This window comes from Oncorhynchus masou, unplaced genomic scaffold (genome assembly GCF_036934945.1).
Source record: "Oncorhynchus masou masou isolate Uvic2021 unplaced genomic scaffold, UVic_Omas_1.1 unplaced_scaffold_650, whole genome shotgun sequence".
Lineage (NCBI taxonomy): Eukaryota > Metazoa > Chordata > Actinopteri > Salmoniformes > Salmonidae > Oncorhynchus > Oncorhynchus masou.
Genome location: NW_027012938.1, coordinates 191,398 through 214,015, shown reverse-complemented (window position 1 = coordinate 214,015; position 22,618 = coordinate 191,398). Strand labels below are relative to the sequence as shown.

General features: G+C 45.1%; 1 protein-coding gene and 1 long non-coding RNA gene across 2 annotated transcripts in view; one reads left to right on the top strand and one right to left on the bottom strand.

Moving 5' to 3' along the window:
- LOC135536688 (uncharacterized) overlaps nt 1-22,618 on the top strand; it is a 56,714-nt gene that overhangs the window by 25,929 nt on the left and 8,167 nt on the right. The window contains exon 3 of the mRNA XM_064962945.1: nt 9,457-10,343. Within this exon, the coding sequence (XP_064819017.1) occupies nt 9,457-10,343 (887 nt within the window). The remainder of the gene's footprint in view (nt 1-9,456; nt 10,344-22,618) is intronic.
- On the bottom strand, nt 14,084-18,100 carry LOC135536686 (uncharacterized). The gene is made up of 2 exons (XR_010455052.1): nt 17,405-18,100; nt 14,084-14,383 (listed from the first exon to the last, which is right to left on the bottom strand). It is a non-coding gene; the product is annotated as an uncharacterized LOC135536686 (long non-coding RNA).

Here is a 22,618-nt window from a genome sequence, read left to right as displayed (position 1 = left end):
ACCCACTATCAGTGTTAGCAGTTGATGTTACTCTTCAATAGCACAGACCCCAAAGCAAATCAGCGTGAGAAAAATAGGTTTATTCAAAGAGGACAAATCATAGATGTTGTGCTGAGAGGTAGATGTTCATTCTCCCCTGTCCTCAGTGATTCTCTCCACAGAACAAAGAGACAGGATGTAGTGTTATAACCCAACCATATCCTGTGGTTGACCAGTTAGAATTCCTTGCAATAAAACTGGTCCAATGGCAAAATAACAAGTAACCTATTTCAGTCTCAATGTCTAGACAAATTTCAGGTCTCCCAGGTCTCTGACCCATTGATCAATAATTCCCAACTTTTTATTGATCATAAGTAATCTATTGACCTCTCGTCCTCTGCGTTGTGTAGTTATCGTAAAATATTCTTACACTCCCCCTAGACCATTTTAAAAAGAAATATACTTCAAATTTATTTTTGGAAACTAATAGAAAACATCAGCATTAAGCATAAAATCATTCACATTAAACACATTACATTTCTATAAAACACAAAGGACATATTTGTAACGTTCGTCCTGGAAAGAAGGTCACCAAAACGCAGTGTGGTAAGTGTTCATTGTAATTTAATAGATAAACTGAACACTGAAACAACAAAGAGAGTTAAAGAAACAGTTCTGGCTAGTGCAGACACAAAACATCTACCCACAACAGACAGGTGGGAAAAGGCTACCTAAGTATGGTTCTCAATCAGAGACAAGGATAGACAGCTGCCTCTAATTGGGAATCATACCAAAAAATCCCAACATAGAAAAAACAACCTAGAACCCCACATAGACGATAGACAGCTGCCTCTGATTGAGAACCACACCCGGCCAAACACAGAGTAAAGAAAACATAGAACACCAGACATAGAATGCCCACCCCAACTCACTCTCTGACCAAACCAAAAGAGGCATAAAAAGGATCTTTAAGGTCAGGGCATGACAATGTTTTACTTGATGTTACAATAAGAAATAGATTTCAAACAGAGTTATAGAAAATAAGTATCAACAGGTGTAATGATGATGTCAATTACGATTCCTTCCACATCCTGAATTAGGAGGAAACTCACACGAAAAAAGAATTGTCTACAAGACAACAATAGTCCATTGTCCTATTGGCAAGGTAATCATTCACCAAAGTGACCAGCTCTTCCACACTGGTATCAGTCCCACATAGATAACGATTAGAGATGATGTTCTGACAGTCTGCCAGTAGTGAGGAATTCTTCTTCCGTTCCACTGGTTGATGAGGACTTCTCTAATGAACACTTCACCGGTGACCTGGTGTCATTTCAGGTAGTCGTTGGGTCAAGGGATATTGCTGCCGCTTCAGACGGTAGATTCTCGTAACCTGTAACGAAGGACACAATAATGAAAGTAACGTCCTGGTTTCAAGAGAAATGTATATTTCACATAGAGTAAGCATGTCCCGATTTTCATGAAAACGTTAGACATTTCACCTAGATTTCCCTAATATGACGACTGCAGTTGTCACGAGTCCGACCGAGGGTGGTTTCCCTTCCCGGGCGGGTGGTGCTCGGCGGTCGTCGTCACCGGCCTATTAGCTGCCACTGATTGTCTTTCCTCCCCCTCCTTGTATGTTTGTTGGTAGCACCTGTTTGTGATGATTAGTTTGTCTTTATTAGACAGCCGGCCCGCCTGGTTGTTGTGCGGGATTAATGATTGTAAGGAAGGAAAGAAACAATAAGTATTCAAAACACCCCTAAGCTAGACTAGCCTACTTCACCAACAGCTAACTAACTAACCAAAAACACCCCTAAGCTAGACTAGCCTACTTCACCAACAGCTAACTAACTAACCAAAAACACCCATAAACTAGACTAGCCTACTTCACCAACAGCTAACTAACTAACCAAAAACACCCATAAGCTAGACTAGCCTACTTCACCAACAGCTAACTAAGTAACCAAAAACACCCATAAGCTAGCCTAGCCAACTTCACCAACAGCTAACTTACTAACCAAAAACACCCCTAAACTAGACTAGCCTAATTCACCAACAGCTAACTAACTAAGCAAAAACACCCCTAAGCTAGACTAGCCTACTTCACCAACAGCTAACTAACTAACCAAAAATACAGTGGGTGGTCCACCCAGTTCCCCATTATGAGCAACACTTGATAATGACCTTCCCATTTTGGCCCTATTGTGTCTGTTACATGTGTTTGTTACCATCACCCACTGTCCTGGTACTACATCACGTCCCCCTACAGGAGTTAATCCCCACGTCTCTGTTACATGTGTTTGTTACCATCACCCACTGTCCTGGTACTACATCACGTCCCCCTACAGGAGTCCCACGTCTCTGTTACATGTGTTTGTTACCATCACCCACTGTCCTGGTACTACATCACGCCCCCCTACAGGAGTTAATCCCCACGTCTCTGTTACATGTGTTTGTTACCATCACCCACTGTCCTGGTACTACATCACGTCCCCCTACAGGAGTCCCACGTCTCTGTTACATGTGTCCTAGGATAGGATAAGTAATCCTTCTCACCCCCCCTTAATGACTTAGATGCACTATTGTAAAGTGGCTGTTCCACTGGATGTCAGAAGGTGAATTCACCAATTTGTAAGTCGCTCTGGATAAGAGCGTCTGCTAAATGACTTAAATGTAAATGTAAATGTAATGTGTTTGTTACCATCACCCACTGTCCTGGTACTACATCACGTCCCCCTTCCGGAGTCTCACGTCTCTGTTACATGTGTTTGTTACCATCACCCACTGTCCTGGTACTACATCACGTCCCCCTTCCGGAGTCTCACGTCTCTGTTACATGTGTTTGTTACCATCACCCACTGTCCTGGTACTACATCACGTCCCCCTACAGGAGTCTCACGTCTCTGTTACATGTGTTTGTTACCATCACCCACTGTCCTGGTACTACATCACGTCCCCCTTCCGGAGTCTCACGTCTCTGTTACATGTGTTTGTTACCATCACCCACTGTCCTGGTACTACATCACGTCCCCCTACAGGAGTCTCACGTCTCTGTTACATGTGTTTGTTACCATCACCCACTGTCCTGGTACTACATCACTTCCCCCTACAGGAGTCTCACGTCTCTGTTACATGTGTTTGTTACCATCAACCACTGTCCTGGTACTACATCACGTCCCCCTTCCGGAGTCTCACGTCTCTGTTACATGTGTTTGTTACCATCACCCACTGTCCTGGTACTACATCACGTCCCCCTTCCGGAGTCTCACGTCTCTGTTACATGTGTTTGTTACCATCACCCACTGTCCTGGTACTACATCACGTCCCCCTACAGGAGTCTCACGTCTCTGTTACATGTGTTTGTTACCATCACCCACTGTCCTGGTACTACATCACGTCCCCCTACAGGAGTCTCACGTCTCTGTTACATGTGTTTGTTACCATCACCCACTGTCCTGGTACTACATCACGTCTCCCTACAGGAGTTAATCCCCACGTCTCTGTTACATGTGTTTGTTACCATCACCCACTGTCCTGGTACTACATCACGTCCCCCTTCCGGAGTCTCACGTCTCTGTTACATGTGTTTGTTACCATCACCCACTGTCCTGGTACTACATCACGTCCCCCTTCCGGAGTCTCACGTCTCTGTTACATGTGTTTGTTACCATCACCCACTGTCCTGGTACTACATCACGTCCCCCTACAGGAGTCCCCCCTACAGGAGTTAATCCCCACGTCTCTGTTACATGTGTTTGTTACCATCACCCACTGTCCTGGTACTACATCACGTCCCCCTACAGGAGTTAATCCCCACGTCTCTGTTACATGTGTTTGTTACCATCACCCACTGTCCTGGTACTACATCACGTCCCCCTACTGGAGTTAATCCCCACGTCTCTGTTACATGTGTTTGTTACCATCACCCACTGTCCTGGTACTACATCACGCCCCCCTACAGGAGTTAATCCCCACGTCTCTGTTACATGTGTTTGTTACCATCACCCACTGTCCTGGTACTACATCACGTCCCCCTACAGGAGTTAATCCCCACGTCTCTGTTACATGTGTTTGTTACCATCACCCACTGTCCTGGTACTACATCACGTCCCCCTTAAGGAGTCCCACGTCTCTGTTACATGTGTTTGTTACCATCACCCACTGTCCTGGTACTACGTCACGTCCCCCTTCCGGAGTCTCACGTCTCTGTTACATGTGTTTGTTACCATCACCCACTGTCCTGGTACTACATCACGTCCCCCTTCAGGAGTCTCACGTCTCTTTTACATGTCTGTCTGATGTCTCCAATATGAATTTTAGCTGTGTTTTGTGCGTTTCCGTTCTCAGTAGGGTGGGCTTCAACTCATCGTGAGAAACGATCAACAATGACCAGCACATCTTCCTGTCCTTTACATTTGGGCAGCGTATTGTAGTCAAGCTGTAGATGTCTGCAGGGTCCTAGAGGGGCTCGTCGTATCTGTACTTTCACACGTCTCTTGGTGTTGTTTTCCATACAGAGTTGCAATTTGCCACAACAGCCTGAGACTCTTCCGCACAAAACGATAAACTATCTTGTCCACACCAATGTGTCCCAAATAGAGGTCGATGGCCTATGAATTAGGGCCGATTTCAAGTTTTCATAACAATCGGTAATCTGCATTTTTGGACGCCGATTATGGACGATTACATTGATCTCCACGAGGAGACTGAGTGGCAGGCTGACCACCTGTTACATTGATCTCCACGAGGAGACTGAGTGGCAGGCTGACCACCTGTTACATTGATCTCCATGAGGAGGCTGCATGGCAGGCTGACCACCTGTTACATTGATCTCCACGAGGAGGCTGAGTGGCAGGCTGACCACCTGTTACATTGATCTCCATGAGGAGACTGAGTGGCAGGCTGACCACCTGTTACATTGATCTCCACGAGGAGACTGAGTGGCAGGCTGACCACCTGTTACATTGATCTCCATGAGGAGACTGAGTGGCAGGCTGACCACCTGTTACATTGATCTCCACGAGGAGACTGAGTGGCAGGCTGACCACCTGTTACGCGAGTGCAGCAAGGAGCCAAGGTAAGATGCTAGCTAGCATTAAACTATCTTAGAAAAAACCATCATTCTTAACATAATCACTAGTTCACAGCCGGTTATTATGTTGATTGATGTCTCTGTCCAGTCGTGACAGCCTGTCGATGATGTCATCCTAGTTTTGCCTCTGCCAGTCCATAGTTGTGGAAACAAAAGTTTTTCACTGCTGGGTGATTACACTCAATTCCTCCAAAAATGGAGCACCTTCATCTTCCATGTTGGGTAACCTACTGTGTCTAACCACCTCTGCTCTAAACCTTTCTTCAAATTCAACAAACAATTATTTCAGTTTTTGAACACATTTGGTGATTGCATTGGTCAATCCCTTAAGGAAAACATGTCTGGCTCTCCATCCATCGGCCACATCTTGCTCTTCACCACCCATTGTTCAGAGCCTTAAGGAAAACATGTCTGGCTCTCCATCCATCGGCCACATCTTGCTCTTCACCACCCATTGTTCAGAGCCTTAAGGAAAACATGTCTGGCTCTCTATCCATCGGCCACATCTTGCTCTTCACCACCCACCGCTCTATAAACCTTTTCTTCACCACCCACCGCTCTATAAACCTTTTCTTCAAGTTTGCCATGTTCACGGCTGTTCAAAACAAAGGCAAAAAACTGTAACCCATCGTATGGATGTAGATTGTAGAGTTTCTTAACGCTTCAAAGGGTCCCATGTCTTCATAACCAACCGTCTCGTGGATGTTTCAAAGTTTTGACTATTCATCCAACTGTTTTAGAGATTTATGTGTGATTACTGTCACTGGAGGTTTGTCTTTACTGCCTTTTACAGCCTGGTTGGCGTAAGAGATTGTTCGTCACTGCTGTCAGTATTTGTTGACTCAAAGCCAGGCAGTGCTGACCAGATGCTTACAACCTGATCTGCCTTGTTCAATTCAGTGGGGGGTAGATGGAGTGAACAAAAGGTCCACATGTTGGGGCCAAGTCTGTTTTTACGACCCTTGTCTGTAATTGTTGAATTTCTACTTTCACAGTTTTAATCTGTTCACCAAGAGCTCTCAAACTATCTGTATCTCTCTGCAATGTCCTATCACGGTCCTATCACCATCTTGTTTTTATCAACGAGTAAGACATTCTCTGTATTTTTCCCCAAGCATTTTGTATGTCAGACAGATTCCATATTACATCTTTGTCAACAATGACAGAATATGTCTTTATTAGGGCAGCAAGTAGCCTAGTGGTTAGAGTGTTGGACTAATAACCGAAAGGTTGCAAAATCGAATCCCCGTGCTGACAAGGGAAAAAATATTTTGTTCTGCCCCTGAACAAGGCAGTTAACCCACTGTTCCTAGGCCATCATTGAAAATAAGAATTTGTTCTTAATTAACTGACTTGCCTAGTTAAATAAAGGTAAAATAAAAAAATTATCTTGCCTACACTTCTCTACTTTGAAATGGTTCTTCATATCACTAGACAGTGAATTTAAAATATTTTTCATGCTCACATCTGGAGGAGCTGTTCCACCCTTTTCCAGAGTGGTTTTATAACTAACAATGCCATTTCATTAACTTCAAAGGCTGCATAATATATATCTCTATGTTTATATATATCCCCCCAAAAAACAAAATCATAAATATACTGTGGGGAGAACAAGTATTTGATACACTGCCGATTTTGCAGGTTTTCCTACTTACAAAGCATGTAGAGGTCTGTTATTTTTATCATAGGTACACTTCAACTGTGAGAGACAAACATCATCCAGAAAATCACATTGTATGATTTTTAAGTAATTAATTTGCATTTTATCGGCAGTGTATCAAATACTTGTTCTCCCCATTGTATTTATATACACTGCTCAAAAAAATAAAGGGAACACTTAAACAACACAATGTAACTCCAAGTCAATCACACTTCTGTGAAAACTGTCCACTTAGGAAGCAACACTGATTGCCAATACATTTCACATGCTGTTGTGCAAATGGAATAGACAACATGTGGAAATTATACAATTAGCAAGACACCCCCAATAAAGGAGTGGTTCTGCAGGTGGTGACCACAGACCACTTCTCAGTTCCTATACTTCCTGGCTGATATTTTGGTCACTTTTGAATGCTGGCGGTGCTTTCACTCTAGTGGTAGCATGAGACGGATTCTACAACCTACACAAGTGGCTCAGGTAGTGCAGCTCATCCAGGATGGCACATCAATGCGAGCTGTGGCAAGAAGGTTTGCTGTTTGCTGTCAGCGTAGTGTCCAGAGCATGGAGGCGCTACCAGGAGACAGGCCAGTACATCAGGAGATGTAGAGGAGGCCGTAGGAGGGCAACAACCCAGCAGCAGGATCGCTACCTCCGCCTTTGTGCAAGGAGGAGCAGGAGGAGCACTGCCAGAGCCCTGCAAAATGACCTCCAACAGGCCACAAATGTGCATGTGTCTACTCAAACGGTCAGAAACAGACTCCATGAGGGTGGTATGAGGGCCCGACATCCACAGGTGGGGGTTGTGCTTACAGCCCAACACCGTGCAGGACGTTTGGCATTTGCCAGAGAACACCAAGATTGGCAAATTCGCCACTGGCGCCCTGTGCTCTTCACAGATGAAAGCAGGTTCACACTGAGCACATGTGACAGACATGACAGAGTCTGGAGATGCCGTGGAGAACGTTCTGCTGCCTGCAACATCCTCCAGCATGACCGGTTAGGTGGTGGGTCAGTCATGGTGTGGGGTGGCATTTCTTTGGGGGGCCGCACAGCCCTCCATGTGCTCGCCAGAGGTAGCCTGACTGCCATTAGGTACCAAGAGGAGATCCTCAGACCCCTTGTGAGACCATATGCTGGTGCGGTTGGCCCTGGGTGCCTCCTAATGCAAGACAATGCTCGACCTTATGTGGCTGGAGTGTGTCAGCAGTTCCTGCAAGAGGAAGGCATTGATGCTATGGACTGGCCCGCCCGTTCCCCAGACCTGAATCCAATTGAGCACATCTGGGACATCATGTCTCGCTCCATCCACCAAGCCAAGTTGCACCACAGACTGTCCAGGAGTTGGCGGATGCTTTAGTCCAGGTCTGGGAGGAGATCCCTCAGGAGACCATCCGCCACCTCATCAGGAGCATGCCCAGGCGTTGTAGGGAGGTCATACAGGCACGTGAAGGCCACACACACTACTGAGCCTCATTTTGACTTGTTTTAAGGACATTACATCATAGTTGGATCAGCCTGTAGTGTGGTTTTCCACTTTCATTTTGAGTGTGACTCCAAATCCAGACCTCCATGGGTTGATAAATTTGATTTCCATTGATAATTTTTGTGTGATTTTGTTGTCAGCACATTCAACTATGTAAAGAAAAAAGTATTTAACAAGAATATTTCATTCATTCAGATATAGGATGTGTTATTTTAGTGTTCACATAATTCTTTTGAGCAGTGTATATATTTATAACCTCCGTTGAGGACTATAACCTCTTATTTTTCAAAACTGTAGGGCCTGGTTACCCATAAAACTTGTGTTCACTTCAAAAGCTTGTTGAAGTCTTACATTACCCACGTGTCAAAAATTGCTACTCAACTTGCAACTCACTTCTTTGCAAAAAAGAAGGTTTCACAAAAAGGACTCACACCTTTTTAATAGAGGACTTGAACCCGTATAATAGAGATTTAACAAACCTGTAACAGTGCAAACAAAGGACTAAACCTTATACATTACAGGTCGTTGCTGTAAATGAGAATGTGTTCTCAGACAACTTGGTTAACTTGACAACCTGGTCAAATAACGGTCAAATAAAAAGAATAAAAAGATATCGGTCTTGACTCACCCAGCAATATGTTAGCAGTCAATCAGGAAATTAAGTGTTGAATCCAATGGGTTGAGCTCAAAATGCTCTCTCTCTCTTTCCCCTGGATCAATACACAGTTGAGTCTTTCCTTGTTGTTGGTTACGACCAATTCATCTTGGTCACGGCACCAAGTGTTAGCAATTGATGTTACTCTTCAATAACATAGACCCCAAAGCAAATGAGGGGGAGAAAAATAAGTTTATTCAAAGAGGACAAATCATATATGTTTTGCTGAGAGGTAGATGTTCCTTCTCCCCTGTCCTCAGTGATTCTCTCCTCCGTGATTCTTTCCACAGAACAAAGGGACAGGATGTAGTTGTATAAACCTACCCTAGCCTACAGTTGACCAATTATAATTCCTTGCTATAAAACTGGGCCAATGGCCTATTTCAGGCTCAATGTCGAGACAAATTCCTCCCATATGTCTGACCCATTGATAAATAATCCCCTATTACAGAAAAAACATTATTTCCATTGATCGTTGGAACTCTATTGACGTCTAGTCCTCTTGACCTTTAGTCCTCTGTGTTGTGCATTTATTTTAACATATAATTGCAAAATCAATAATTTATTGTCTGTTTCCACAGTTTCAGGGCAGCCCTCTAACCTGAAGATAGTTCTGCTGGGGAAGACTGGATCAGGGAAGAGTACAACAGGAAACACCATCCTGGGGAGGGAGGGGTTTAAAGTGGGGGCTTCTCCAGTGTCTGTAACTGCACAGAGTGAGAAACGGAGTGGAGTGGTGGATGGGAGGAGGATTGATGTCATCGACACCCCGGGACTCTATGACACAACAATGTCTAAAGAAGAGATGAAAAGTGAAATAGTCAGATGTATAGAAATGTCAGTGCCAGGACCTCATGTGTTCCTGCTGGTGATCAGACTGGGGAGGTTCACAGAGGAGGAGAGGAACACTGTGAAGTGGATCCAGGAGAACTTTGGAGAAGAAGCCTCAATGTACACCATCTTGCTGTTCACACATGGAGATCAACTAAAGGGGAAATCAGTGGAGGAGTTTCTGGCTGAGAGCAAAGAGTTACGGAAACTCATCAATATCTGTGGGGGCAGATATCACTCCCTAATCAATGACAAGAGAAAACACAACACTCAGGTCCCAGAGCTGCTGAAGAAGATAGAGGAGATGGTAAAGAAGAATGGAGGACAACACTACACCAATGAGATGTACCAGGAGGCCCAGAGGAAGATCAAAGAGGAGGAGGAGAGGAAGAAACAGGAAGAGGAGAAGACAGAGAAAGAGAGGCAACAGAAGGAGAGAGAAAGGATCAGAAGAGAAGAAATATTGTCTCGATGCAAGATATCAGCATTGGTCAGTTCGGCTGTATTGGGGTGGGGATACAAATTCTCATCTCCATTGTGGTTAGCAGCAGGATCTGTATCAGCCATTTTTGAAGGTTATCAATGCATGGATGCTTATTTCAATTGGGGTGGTTCTGACCCAAAAGAGCACGAGGAATAGGATTTCACCATCTCAGATTGTTCTGAAGTTAAGATTAGTTTTCAAACTTTTTTTTTTTTGGGGGGGGGGGGGAAATATAATTTGATCACTGAGAAATTAAGCTAATTGAATGCACCCAAATTGGCAATTTTAATTGATAAGATATTCAATAAATATACACTATATATACAAAAAGTATGTGGACACCCCTTCAAATTAGTGGTTTCGGCTATTTCAGCCACACCCCGTTGCTGACAGATTTATAAAATCGAGCAGACAGCCATGCAATCTCTATAGACAAACATTGGCAGTAGAATGGCCTTACTGAAGAGCTCAGTGACTTTCAACATGGCACTGTCATAGGATGACACCTTTCCAACAAGTCAGTTATTGAAATGTCGTCCCTGCTTGAGCTGCCCTGGTCAACTGTAAGTGTTGTTATTGTGAAGTAGAAACGTCTAGGAGCAACAACAGCTGAGCCGCGTCTCTGTCCTCGGTTGCAACACTCATTACCGAGTTCCAAACGGCCTCTGGAAGCAACGTCAGCACAGGAGCTGTTCGTCGGGAGCTTCATGAAATAGGTTTCCATGGCCGAGCATCCGTACACAAGCCTAAGATCACCATACGCAAAGCGTCGGCTGGAGTGGTGTAAAGCTCGTCGCCATTGGACTCTGGAGCAACGTTCTCTGGAGTGTTGAATCAACCATCTGGTAGTCTGACAGATGAATCTGGGTTTGGCGGATGCCTGGAGAACACGACCTGCCCAAATTCTGTTGGAATTTGGTTTGTTTCCATGCCTGTCATAACATTCTTTATCTGACCTGGACTTTACTTGCATTAAAATGTTGGATATGAAATCAAAGGAATTCACGCCTCGACATCAACCAGAGTTACAGTGACCTAAAATCACAAAACATTAAAAATATTCATATCATGTGTAATAGTACAGTATAAACACCATTAATCATATCGACTTTATAAGTCTAAAAACACTATTCTTTACATCTGCCAAGAGAAACAGAGATTGGTCCTCCTCTCTGAAGTGGGTCATCAACAGAAGAATGGCAGAATGGTCTTTTGGCTTTTAAAAATGTTGACAATTCTCTTGTTCCGGAAAGCTTGAGTCAGGCGACTGCCAATCACGACGCCAGGGAGGGTTTTGAAGTGGTCGCAGAGCCATAACTTGGTGAAACGGAAAGGCCACTGTTCCTGGTGGTCACTGATGCTTGGAGGAGGACAAGAGTCCTATCCATTGTTACAGATAATATCCTTTCTTCATTTTCTTTAAAAAATTACAAATAAAAAATTGCTAGGCTATGTGCTGCACTCCATATCAGGACAAGAAGACAAACAAACAATTTAAAGAAACATTTGTATTATTTTGTACTTTTATGTATTTTGGGCATTTCTGTCCCCTTTATGACATTTGTCTCGCTCCCTCATAACATAAACCATTCATTTTGAGGGGGGAAATGAACTATTTACAGAACCTTTTTAACCGTGTGTGTGTGTGTGTGTGTGTGTGTGTGTGTGTGTGTGTGTGTGTGTGTGTGTGTGTGTGTGTGTGTGTGTGTGTGTGTGTGTGTGTGTGTGTGTGTGTGTGTGTGTGTGTGTGTGTGTGTGTGTAAAGGATTCCGAAAGGGTTCTTTTTCTGTCCCCATAGGAGAACCCTTTTTGTTTCCAGGTAGAACCCTTTTGGGTACCATGTAGAACCCTCTGTGGAAAGGGTTCTACATGGAACCCAGAAGAGTTCTACCTGGAACCAAAAGGGTTATGCATTGTAACGTTACCTGGAATCAAAAAGGGATCATCAAAGGGTTCTCCTATGGGGACAGCCAAATAACCATTTTATGTGCTAGATAGCACCTTTTTTTTCATAACAATTATATTAATATGTTACATTCATCAATCAAGATCTCACCTCTTTGGTTGAAGGACTGAAGCAATTCCCGGCACTATATTGGCATCAAATGGTATTTTATATCTTCTGGTTGAACATATCCAAGGTCTTTACTATTCTCCACTACAACATTTGCCCTCAGATGCTCTGACAAAGATCTCACCAAATGCTCCAACTCGGGCAATTGGTGTTTAATTGCATCTTGAAGACCCTCCATGCCTACACTGGTTTAAAAAGAACACACTGAGTGAGACAGGGAAACAACAGAGAAACCTGAAAGATCAACAAGAAAGATCAATGCAACAGACTGACATTTCAACTTAACACAATCCAAACAAGCTAACGTTAGCTAGCTAGTTAGTAGCTTAGTTGAGAAAACCTGCAGTAGGTATATAGAAGAATATAGTATATGGAATTACTACATACTAATCAGCTGCACAAAATTATTTAGGCGACTTTTCCAAAACAATAAAATAGCTAGAGTAGAACAGAAAGCTTCTTTTCTCATGAGTCTTCCCTCACAGACCCGTTTGGCGAGGAGCATCGCATTAGTGGAAATCAAGTCTTTTCTCAGGGCAGGCCTGGTTGTAGATAGATTCGAGTCGCGTCTGGGACATTGTTAAGTTTTTTAGCTTTCCCTAACCTTTACCTAATTATCCTAACCTGCTGCGTTAATTTTCGTAACCTGCTACGAAAAGTATCGGCAGAACTGCCCTGAGAACAGTCTTGGTTTCATCTATGAGATTCAGCTCTCTTTCTCTCTCTCACTCACACACCACAGACCGTTTGGCGCCACCAACTACAGCAGTGTTCGGGTACTACTGTAAAGAAATACAGTAAGTTAGAGTAATTTTTACAAAAGGGTGAAGTTTATAGTTAATAGCAGTAGACTTTTACCCATGATGCAGGGTATCCTAGTGGTTAGAGCGTTGGACTAGTAACCAAAAGGGTACAAGATCAAATCCCCGAGCTGACAAGGTAAAAATCTGTCGTTCTGCCCCTGAACAAGGCCGTTAACCCACTGTTCCTAGGCTGTTATTGAAAATAAGAATTTGTTCTTAACTCACTTGCCTAGTTAGATAAAGATGAAATAAATGCAGTGCAATCTAGAGCATTAATGCTGTAAAACACATTTAAGCTATTTTATTGTGCATTCTACAGTGTTTTACTGTTGAAATTACAGAACAGTCTTACAGTGTACAGCAAGTTCATGTTTTCTACAGTTTACTAAACCACTACTGATTTAGAACCATGAAGTTACCTCAAGTCAACACAAAGACAACAGGAACACCGCCTCCGCTATTCCAGGACCATTTTAACTTAAACATTTAAATATCATCAAATCAAGAAAGCTACATCTGCATAGTATAATACACAGAAAACACACTTAAAGATACCAAAAACAATTTAGTCCAATCAATGTTGCTAAACATCACGTGGCTTCCCTTGGTACTGATTTCTGTCTGTGTGCACAAGTAAAACGAAACATGTTGACTCGCCCTACTTGTAGACTAGTTGAAGGCCAACGCCATCCTCCTCTCTTTCATGTTGGCTAAACGGTCTATGACTCTGTCATACAGTACATCTTTCATTTTTTGTTGTCATAGGCTACCTAGCTAAAATGCTTGCTAGCTTAAATTCCTCACATTGGCAACAATGAACCAGCTAAGTTAGCTAGCTAGTTAAAGTGAGCCTACTAGGCTACATCTAGGCTAAGATAGAACTTCAATATTCTCAGGCCAGTGGCACAACATATTCATTTATGGTTAGATCAGAATGCTGTCATAATCATTGACCTGTGTTAGAGTTGCGTCAATTCGAATCTGGTATCAGGATAAATATGACAATGGGTCACTGATTGTATGCTATGTATTTTTTATTAGCTAAGCAATAATTGGAAAATGCAATTTTCATATATACGGGCTCTCTGGCCCACCTCGCAGGGCAAACAGAGAACTAACTTGTTCTTGACAAACATATTATAAATATACTCTGACAGAAAAAGTTCCTGCTTCCGAGCCGGCCTGTCAGAGTAGAGACTGGGTGTGGTTTAGACTCACCCAGCCTATCGTTGATTGTTGGCGCAGAGGCTGGTCCCAGCCCCCTAAGCGCTTCAGCTGGAGCTGTGTAGAATATGCAGTTATCAGGCACCTGGCTCCTGTTAAACAAACAAAATACAGATTGTTCTCGCAAAACTACGTTCTGAATGTGCCCTCCAACGCATTGCACAGTTCCTATCTTCATGTTATTCTGTATTTTTCCATCATGAGAAAGGACCATGGCCCTGAAACTGTTAACAATGTTTCAAGTCAGCTATGTTGCATAACACATACATACATCCACACAAGCCAACAGCAGATAATATTCAATCACATATATGGTAATGGGCTATAGTGCATAACACAGAATCCTCATACCTGTACAGAGAATTAAGTCAAAACTAAGTCTCCATCCATGGCTTAGGAACGGGGCAAGTTAGCCAGATAGCTACTGCAGGACATCAACACAAGCCAGCTACTGCAGGACATCAACACAAGCTAGCTACTGCAGGACATCAACACAAGCTAGGTACTGCAGGGCATCCACACAAGCTAGCTACTGCAGGGCATCCACACAAGCTAGCTACTGCAGGACATCAACACAAGCTAGCTACTGCAGGACATCAACACAAACAGACCAAGTTAGCCAGCTAGCTACTGCAGGACGTCAACACAAGCTAGCTACTGCAGGACGTCAACACAAGCTTGCTACTGCAGGACATCAACACAAGCTAGCTACTGCAGGACGTCAACACAAGCTAGCTACTGCAGGGCATCAACACAAGCTTGCTACTGCAGGACGTCAACACAAGCTTGCTACTGCAGGACATCAACACAAGCTAGCTACTGCAGGACGTCAACACAAGCTAGCTACTGCAGGACGTCAACACAAGCTTGCTACTGCAGGACATCAACACAAGCTAGCTACTGCAGGACATCAACACAAGCTTGCTACTGCAGGACGTCAACACAAGCTTGCTACTGCAGGACATCAACACAAGCTAGCTACTGCAGGACGTCAACACAAGCTAGCTACTGCAGGACATCAACACAAGCTTGCTACTGCAGGACGTCAACACAAGCTTGCTACTGCAGGACATCAACACAAGCTAGCTACTGCAGGACGTCAACACAAGCTAGCTACTGCAGGACATCAACACAAGCTTGCTACTGCAGGACATCAACACAAGCTAGCTACTGCAGGACATCAACACAAGCTAGCTACTGCAGGACATCAACACAAGCTTGCTACTGCGGGACATCAACACAAGCTAGCTACTGCGGGACATCAACACAAGCTAGCTACTGCAGGACATCAACACAAGCTAGCTACTGCAGGACATCAACACAAGCTAGCTACTGCAGGACATCAACACAAGCTAGCTACTACAGGACATCAACACAAGCTAGCTACTGCAGGACATCAACACAAGCTAGCTACTGCAGGACATCAACACAAGCTAGCTACTGCAGGATATCAACACAAGCTAGCTACTGCAGGATATCAACACAAGCTAGCTACTGCAGGACATCAACACAAGCTAGCTACTGCAGGACATCAACACAAGCTAGCTACTGCAGGACATCAACACAAGCTAGCTACTGCAGGACATCAACACAAGCTAGCTACTGCAGGACATCAACACAAGCTAGCTACTGCAGGATATCAACACAAGCTAGCTACTGCAGGACATCAACACAAGCTAGCTACTGCAGGACATCAACACAAGCTAGCTACTGCAGGACGTCAACACAAGCTAGCTACTGCAGGACATCAACACAAGCTAGCTACTGCAGGACATCAACACAAGCTAGCTACTGCAGGACATCAACACAAGCTAGCTACTGCAGGACATCCACACAAGCTAGCTACTGCAGGACATCAACACAAGCTAGCTACTGCAGGACGTCAACACAAGCTAGCTACTGCAGGACATCAACACAAGCTAGCTACTGCAGGACATCCACACAAACAGACCAAGTTAGCCAGCTAGCTACTGCAGGACATCAACACAAGCTAGCTACTGCAGGACATCAACACAAGCTAGCTACTGCAGGACATCAACACAAGCTTGCTACTGCGGGACATCAACACAAGCTAGCTACTGCGGGACATCAACACAAGCTAGCTACTGCAGGACATCAACACAAGCTAGCTACTGCAGGACACCAACACAAGCTAGCTACTGCAGGACATCAACACAAGCTAGCTACTGCAGGACATCAACACAAGCTAGCTACTGCAGGACATCCACACAAGCTAGCTACTGCAGGACATCCACACAAGCTCGCTATTGCAGGACATCAACACAAGCTAGCTACTGCAGGACATCAACACAAGCTAGCTACTGCAGGACATCAACACAAGCTAGCTACTGCAGGACATCAACACAAGCTAGCTACTACAGGACATCAACACAAGCTAGCTACTGCAGGACATCAACACAAGCTAGCTACTGCAGGACATCAACACAAGCTAGCTACTGCAGGATATCAACACAAGCTAGCTACTGCAGGATATCAACACAAGCTAGCTACTGCAGGACATCAACACAAGCTAGCTACTGCAGGACATCAACACAAGCTAGCTACTGCAGGACATCAACACAAGCTAGCTACTGCAGGACATCAACACAAGCTAGCTACTGCAGGACATCAACACAAGCTAGCTACTGCAGGATATCAACACAAGCTAGCTACTGCAGGACATCAACACAAGCTAGCTACTGCAGGACATCAACACAAGCTAGCTACTGCAGGACGTCAACACAAGCTAGCTACTGCAGGACATCAACACAAGCTAGCTACTGCAGGACATCAACACAAGCTAGCTACTGCAGGACATCAACACAAGCTAGCTACTGCAGGACATCAACACAAGCTAGCTACTGCAGGACATCAACACAAGCTAGCTACTGCAGGACGTCAACACAAGCTAGCTACTGCAGGACATCAACACAAGCTAGCTACTGCAGGACATCCACACAAACAGACCAAGTTAGCCAGCTAGCTACTGCAGGACATCAACACAAGCTAGCTACTGCAGGACATCAACACAAACAGACCAAGTTAGCAAGCTAGCTACTGCAGGACATCAACACAAACAGACCAGAAACAGACACGTTTTTAATGAAGATTACCTTTTTCTTAGGATGTGATTTGATTGGTGTATCCCTTGGGGCTGTTTTGCTGCACCAGGACAACCCACATTTCAGCTCAACGCTGATTAGCTAATTATGTTATATCGTTTTTATCAAGAGAGGCTAAATGCTTGCTGGTATCAATCAACTGCTACGGCAGCAACATGTTATATATTCTATTTTGGTCCAGACGGCATCAGACACATGGGCTACACATCCTGAGACAGAGGGGCGTTTTCCTCGCTCGGATGGTTTCTCTGTTGAGATTCAGCCACTTGCAAATTAACGGAAACTGATGTTAACATGGGTGAAAAGTGATTGCATTCGTTTTGGAAGAGGCTGCCTCCTGGGCCTCACTTTCAATAAAAGTGACGAAAGTTATGCACGTAGAGTTAAGAAAGATGCCCCTCCTTTCCCCCTTTTATCTGTTCACGTCACGGGACAAAGCCCGGTGCACCACGGTTCAGGTTAATCAAACTCCCTCAGTGGAGGACTCAGGTAATCAAGGCAATGCAACTGAGATCCTCCTTCAGAAGTGTGGGCCTTTTTGAAACCAGCACCGCCTATTCTGTCCTCCACCTCCCTCTTCCCCTCTTCTCTTCTTCCTATTCTATCCAGCACCTCCCTCCGCCTTTCTCCTCTTCCCTCTTATTCTGTCCTCCACCTCCCTCTTCCCCTCTTCTCTTCTTCCTATTCTATCCAGCACCTCCCTCCACCTTTCTTCTCTTCCCTCTTATTCTGTCCACCACCTCCCTCCACCTTTCTTCTCTTCCCTCTTATTCTGTCCACCACCTCCCTCTTCCCCTCTTCTCTTCCCTCTTATTCTGTCCACCACCTCCCTCCGCCTTTCTTCTCTTCTTCCTATTCTGTCCACCACCTCCCTCCGCCTTTCTTCTCTTCCCTCTTATTCTGTCCACCACCTCCCTCTTCCCCTCTTCTCTTCCCTCTTATTCTGTCCACCACCTCCCTCCGCCTTTCTTCTCTACCCTCTTATTCTGTCCACCACCTCCCTCCGCCTTTCTTCTCTTCCCTCTTATTCTGTCCACCACCTCCCTCTTCCCCTCTTCTCTTCCCTCTTATTCTGTCCACCACCTCCCTCCGCCTTTCTTCTCTTCCCTCTTATTCTGTCCACCACCTCCCTCTTCCCCTCTTCTCTTCCCTCTTATTCTGTCCACCACCTCCCTCCGCCTTTCTTCTCTTCCCTCTTATTCTGTCCACCACCTCCCTCCGCCTTTCTTCTCTTCCCTCTTATTCTGTCCAGCACGTCGTTCCGCCTCTCTTCTCTCCATATTCTGTCCACCACCTCTGTCCCCTTGTCTTCTCGTTCACCTATTCTGTCCACCACCTCTCTCCTCATCTCTTCCCTCCCACCTATTCTGTCCACCACCTCTCTCCCCTTCTCTTCCCTTCCACCTTTTCTGTCCACCACCTCTCTCCCCTTCTCTTCCCTTCCACCTTTTCTGTCCACCACCTCTCTCCCCTTCTCTTCCCTTCCACCTATTCTGTCCACCACCTCTCTCCTCATCTCTTCCCTCCCACCTATTCTGTCCACCACCTCTCTCCCCTTCTCTTCCCTTCCACCTTTTCTGTCCACCACCTCTCTCCCCTTCTCTTCCCTTCCACCTATTCTGTCCACCACCTCTCTCCTCATCTCTTCCCTTCCACCTTTTCTGTCCACCACCTCTCTCCTCATCTCTTCCCTTCCACCTATTCTGTCCACCACCTCTCTCCTCATCTCTTCCCTTCCACCTATTCTGTCCACCACCTCTCTCCTCATCTCTTCCCTTCCACCTATTCTGTCCACCACCTCTCTCCTCATCTCTTCCCTTCCACCTATTCTGTCCACCACCTCTCTCCCCTTCTCTTCCCTTCCACCTTTTCTGTCCACCACCTCTCTCCTCATCTCTTCCCTTCCACCTTTTCTGTCCACCACCTCTCTCCTCATCTCTTCCCTTCCACCTATTCTGTCCACCACCTCTCTCCTCATCTCTTCCCTTCCACCTATTCTGTCCACCACCTCTCTCCCCTTCTCTTCCCTTCCACCTATTCTGTCCACCACCTCTCTCCCCTTCTCTTCCCTTCCACCTATTCTGTCCACCACCTCTCTCCCCTTCTCTTCCCTTCCACCTATTCTGTCCACCACCTCTCTCCCCTTCTCTTCCCTTCCACCTATTCTGTCCACCACCTCTCTCCCCTTCTCTTCCCTTCCACCTATTCTGTCCACCACCTCTCTCCCCTTCTCTTCCCTTCCAACTTTTCTGTCCACCACCTCTCTCCCCTTCTCTTCCCTTCCACCTTTTCTGTCCACCACCTCTCTCCCCTTCTCTTCCCTTCCACCTATTCTGTCCACCACCTCTCTCCTCATCTCTTCCCTCCCACCTATTCTGTCCACCACCTCTCTCCCCTTCTCTTCCCTTCCACCTTTTCTGTCCACCACCTCTCTCCCCTTCTCTTCCCTTCCACCTATTCTGTCCACCACCTCTCTCCTCATCTCTTCCCTTCCACCTTTTCTGTCCACCACCTCTCTCCTCATCTCTTCCCTTCCACCTATTCTGTCCACCACCTCTCTCCTCATCTCTTCCCTTCCACCTATTCTGTCCACCACCTCTCTCCTCATCTCTTCCCTTCCACCTATTCTGTCCACCACCTCTCTCCTCATCTCTTCCCTTCCACCTATTCTGTCCACCACCTCTCTCCCCTTCTCTTCCCTTCCACCTTTTCTGTCCACCACCTCTCTCCTCATCTCTTCCCTTCCACCTTTTCTGTCCACCACCTCTCTCCTCATCTCTTCCCTTCCACCTATTCTGTCCACCACCTCTCTCCTCATCTCTTCCCTTCCACCTATTCTGTCCACCACCTCTCTCCCCTTCTCTTCCCTTCCACCTATTCTGTCCACCACCTCTCTCCCCTTCTCTTCCCTTCCACCTATTCTGTCCACCACCTCTCTCCCCTTCTCTTCCCTTCCACCTATTCTGTCCACCACCTCTCTCCCCTTCTCTTCCCTTCCACCTATTCTGTCCACCACCTCTCTCCCCTTCTCTTCCCTTCCACCTATTCTGTCCACCACCTCTCTCCCCTTCTCTTCCCTTCCACCTATTCTGTCCACCACCTCTCTCCCCTTCTCTTCCCTTCCACCTATTCTGTCCACCACCTCTCTCCTCATCTCTTCCCTTCCACCTATTCTGTCCACCACCTCTCTCCTCATCTCTTCCCTCCCACCTATTCTGTCCACCACCTCTCTCCCCTTCTCTTCCCTTCCACCTATTCTGTCCACCACCTCTCTCCTCATCTCTTCCCTTCCACCTATTCTGTCCACCACCTCTCTCCTCATCTCTTCCCTCCCACCTATTCTGTCCACCACCTCTCTCCCCTTCTCTTCCCTTCCACCTATTCTGTCCACCACCTCTCTCCTCATCTCTTCCCTTCCACCTATTCTGTCCACCACCTCTCTCCCCTTCTCTTCCCTTCCACCTATTCTGTCCACCACCTCTCTCCTCATCTCTTCCCTTCCACCTATTCTGTCCACCACCTCTCTCCTCATCTCTTCCCTTCCACCTATTCTGTCCACCACCTCTCTCCTCATCTCTTCCCCACCATCTACAGGACAATAAGAAATACTGCAGGCCAGTTATGGTTTATTTATGTGTGCTAATTATGATGCCATATTTTTGAAATGTAAAATAAAAAAAATAAATTCTTCAGCTTTTGCTCGTGGGCATGGAGAGGTGTGGCCCTTTCTATCACATTTCTGGGACCCGATCAAATGAACAGGGCCCCAGTGCTCCTGTCTTGAGGAGCAGACAGATAGGGAAGCCCTGGCTACACAGACCAGAGTCTGAGGGACCTTTTCTTGTAAACAAGCTCTTGTTTTAGACACTTCCCCTCTTTCTGGTCTTTTAGAGTTCACCGTAGAGCGTATGAGTGGTCTTATAGAGTTCACTGTAGAGCGTATATCTGGTCTTTTAGAGTTCACTGTAGAGCGTATATCTGGTCTTTTAGAGTTCACTGTAGAGCGTATATCTGGTATTTTAGAGTTCACTGTAGAGCGTATATCTGGTCTTTTAGAGTTCACTGTAGAGCGTATATCTGGTATTTTAGAGTTCACTGTAGAGAGTATGTCTGGTCTTTTAGAGTTCACTGTAGAGCGTATGTGTGGTCTTTGTTTAAAAAATGTCCTGCGTCCCAATGTTTAAAAAATGTACTCATGATGACTAACAGTATCAAATGCATTTTTGAAATCCAATAATAGAATAGCAGGGTTGTCATCTAATTAATCGTTATATTCCATCAAGTCCAAGACCAGCCTGATCATTTCCTTTTAGATTTGACGCTCTTTCAAAAATGCAGATTTCTTGCATTTTGCTAGAATGGAAGCTAGTATATTATCTTTGTTTTTGAGTGTAATTGGGCTTCAAGTATCAAAAAAGAATGTATCCTTATGTGGTTTAGGGACAGGAGTTATAACACCTTATTTTAATGACGCTGGAAGCTCTCGTTTTTTCGATGGCTTTCTTAAATGTGGCAAGTAAGAATTAGAGGTTTGTCCATCAGTACCAGGGGATGTGGTATTTTTAAACTGTGGGATATCCAATCTGATCTCCTTTGTGGTCAAATCTTCGCAGCAAACTTTATTGAATTCCTCATCAACAGAACTGCCATCAGGAATGGAGCTGAATAATTGATTTGAATTAAATCAGGCAAGAGTCATATTAGTATCAATTCTTCTAAACGTTTGCAGTGAAGTCTGATATTGATGTATTATCCTCAGTGACTATGGCATCAATGTTGAGTCTCCTAACCATGTTCAGTTCACCTCTTCTCATCAATGTTGAGTCTCCTAACCATGTTCAGTTCACCTCTTCTCATCAATGTTGAGTCTCCTAACCATGTTCAGTTCACCTCTTCTCATCAATGTTGAGTCTCCATGTTCAGTTCACCTCTTCTCATCAATGTTGAGTCTCCTAACCATGTTCAGTTCACCTCTTCTCATCAATGTTGAGTCTCCATGTTCAGTTCACCTCTTCTCATCAATGTTGAGTCTCCTAACCATGTTCAGTTCACCTCGTCTCATCAATGTTGAGTCTCCTAACCATGTTCAGTTCACCTCTTCTCATCAATGTTGAGTCTCCTAACCATGTTCAGATGACCTCTTCTCATCAATGTTGAGTCTCCTAACTATATTCAGATGACCTCTTCTCTTATAGAAATTAAATA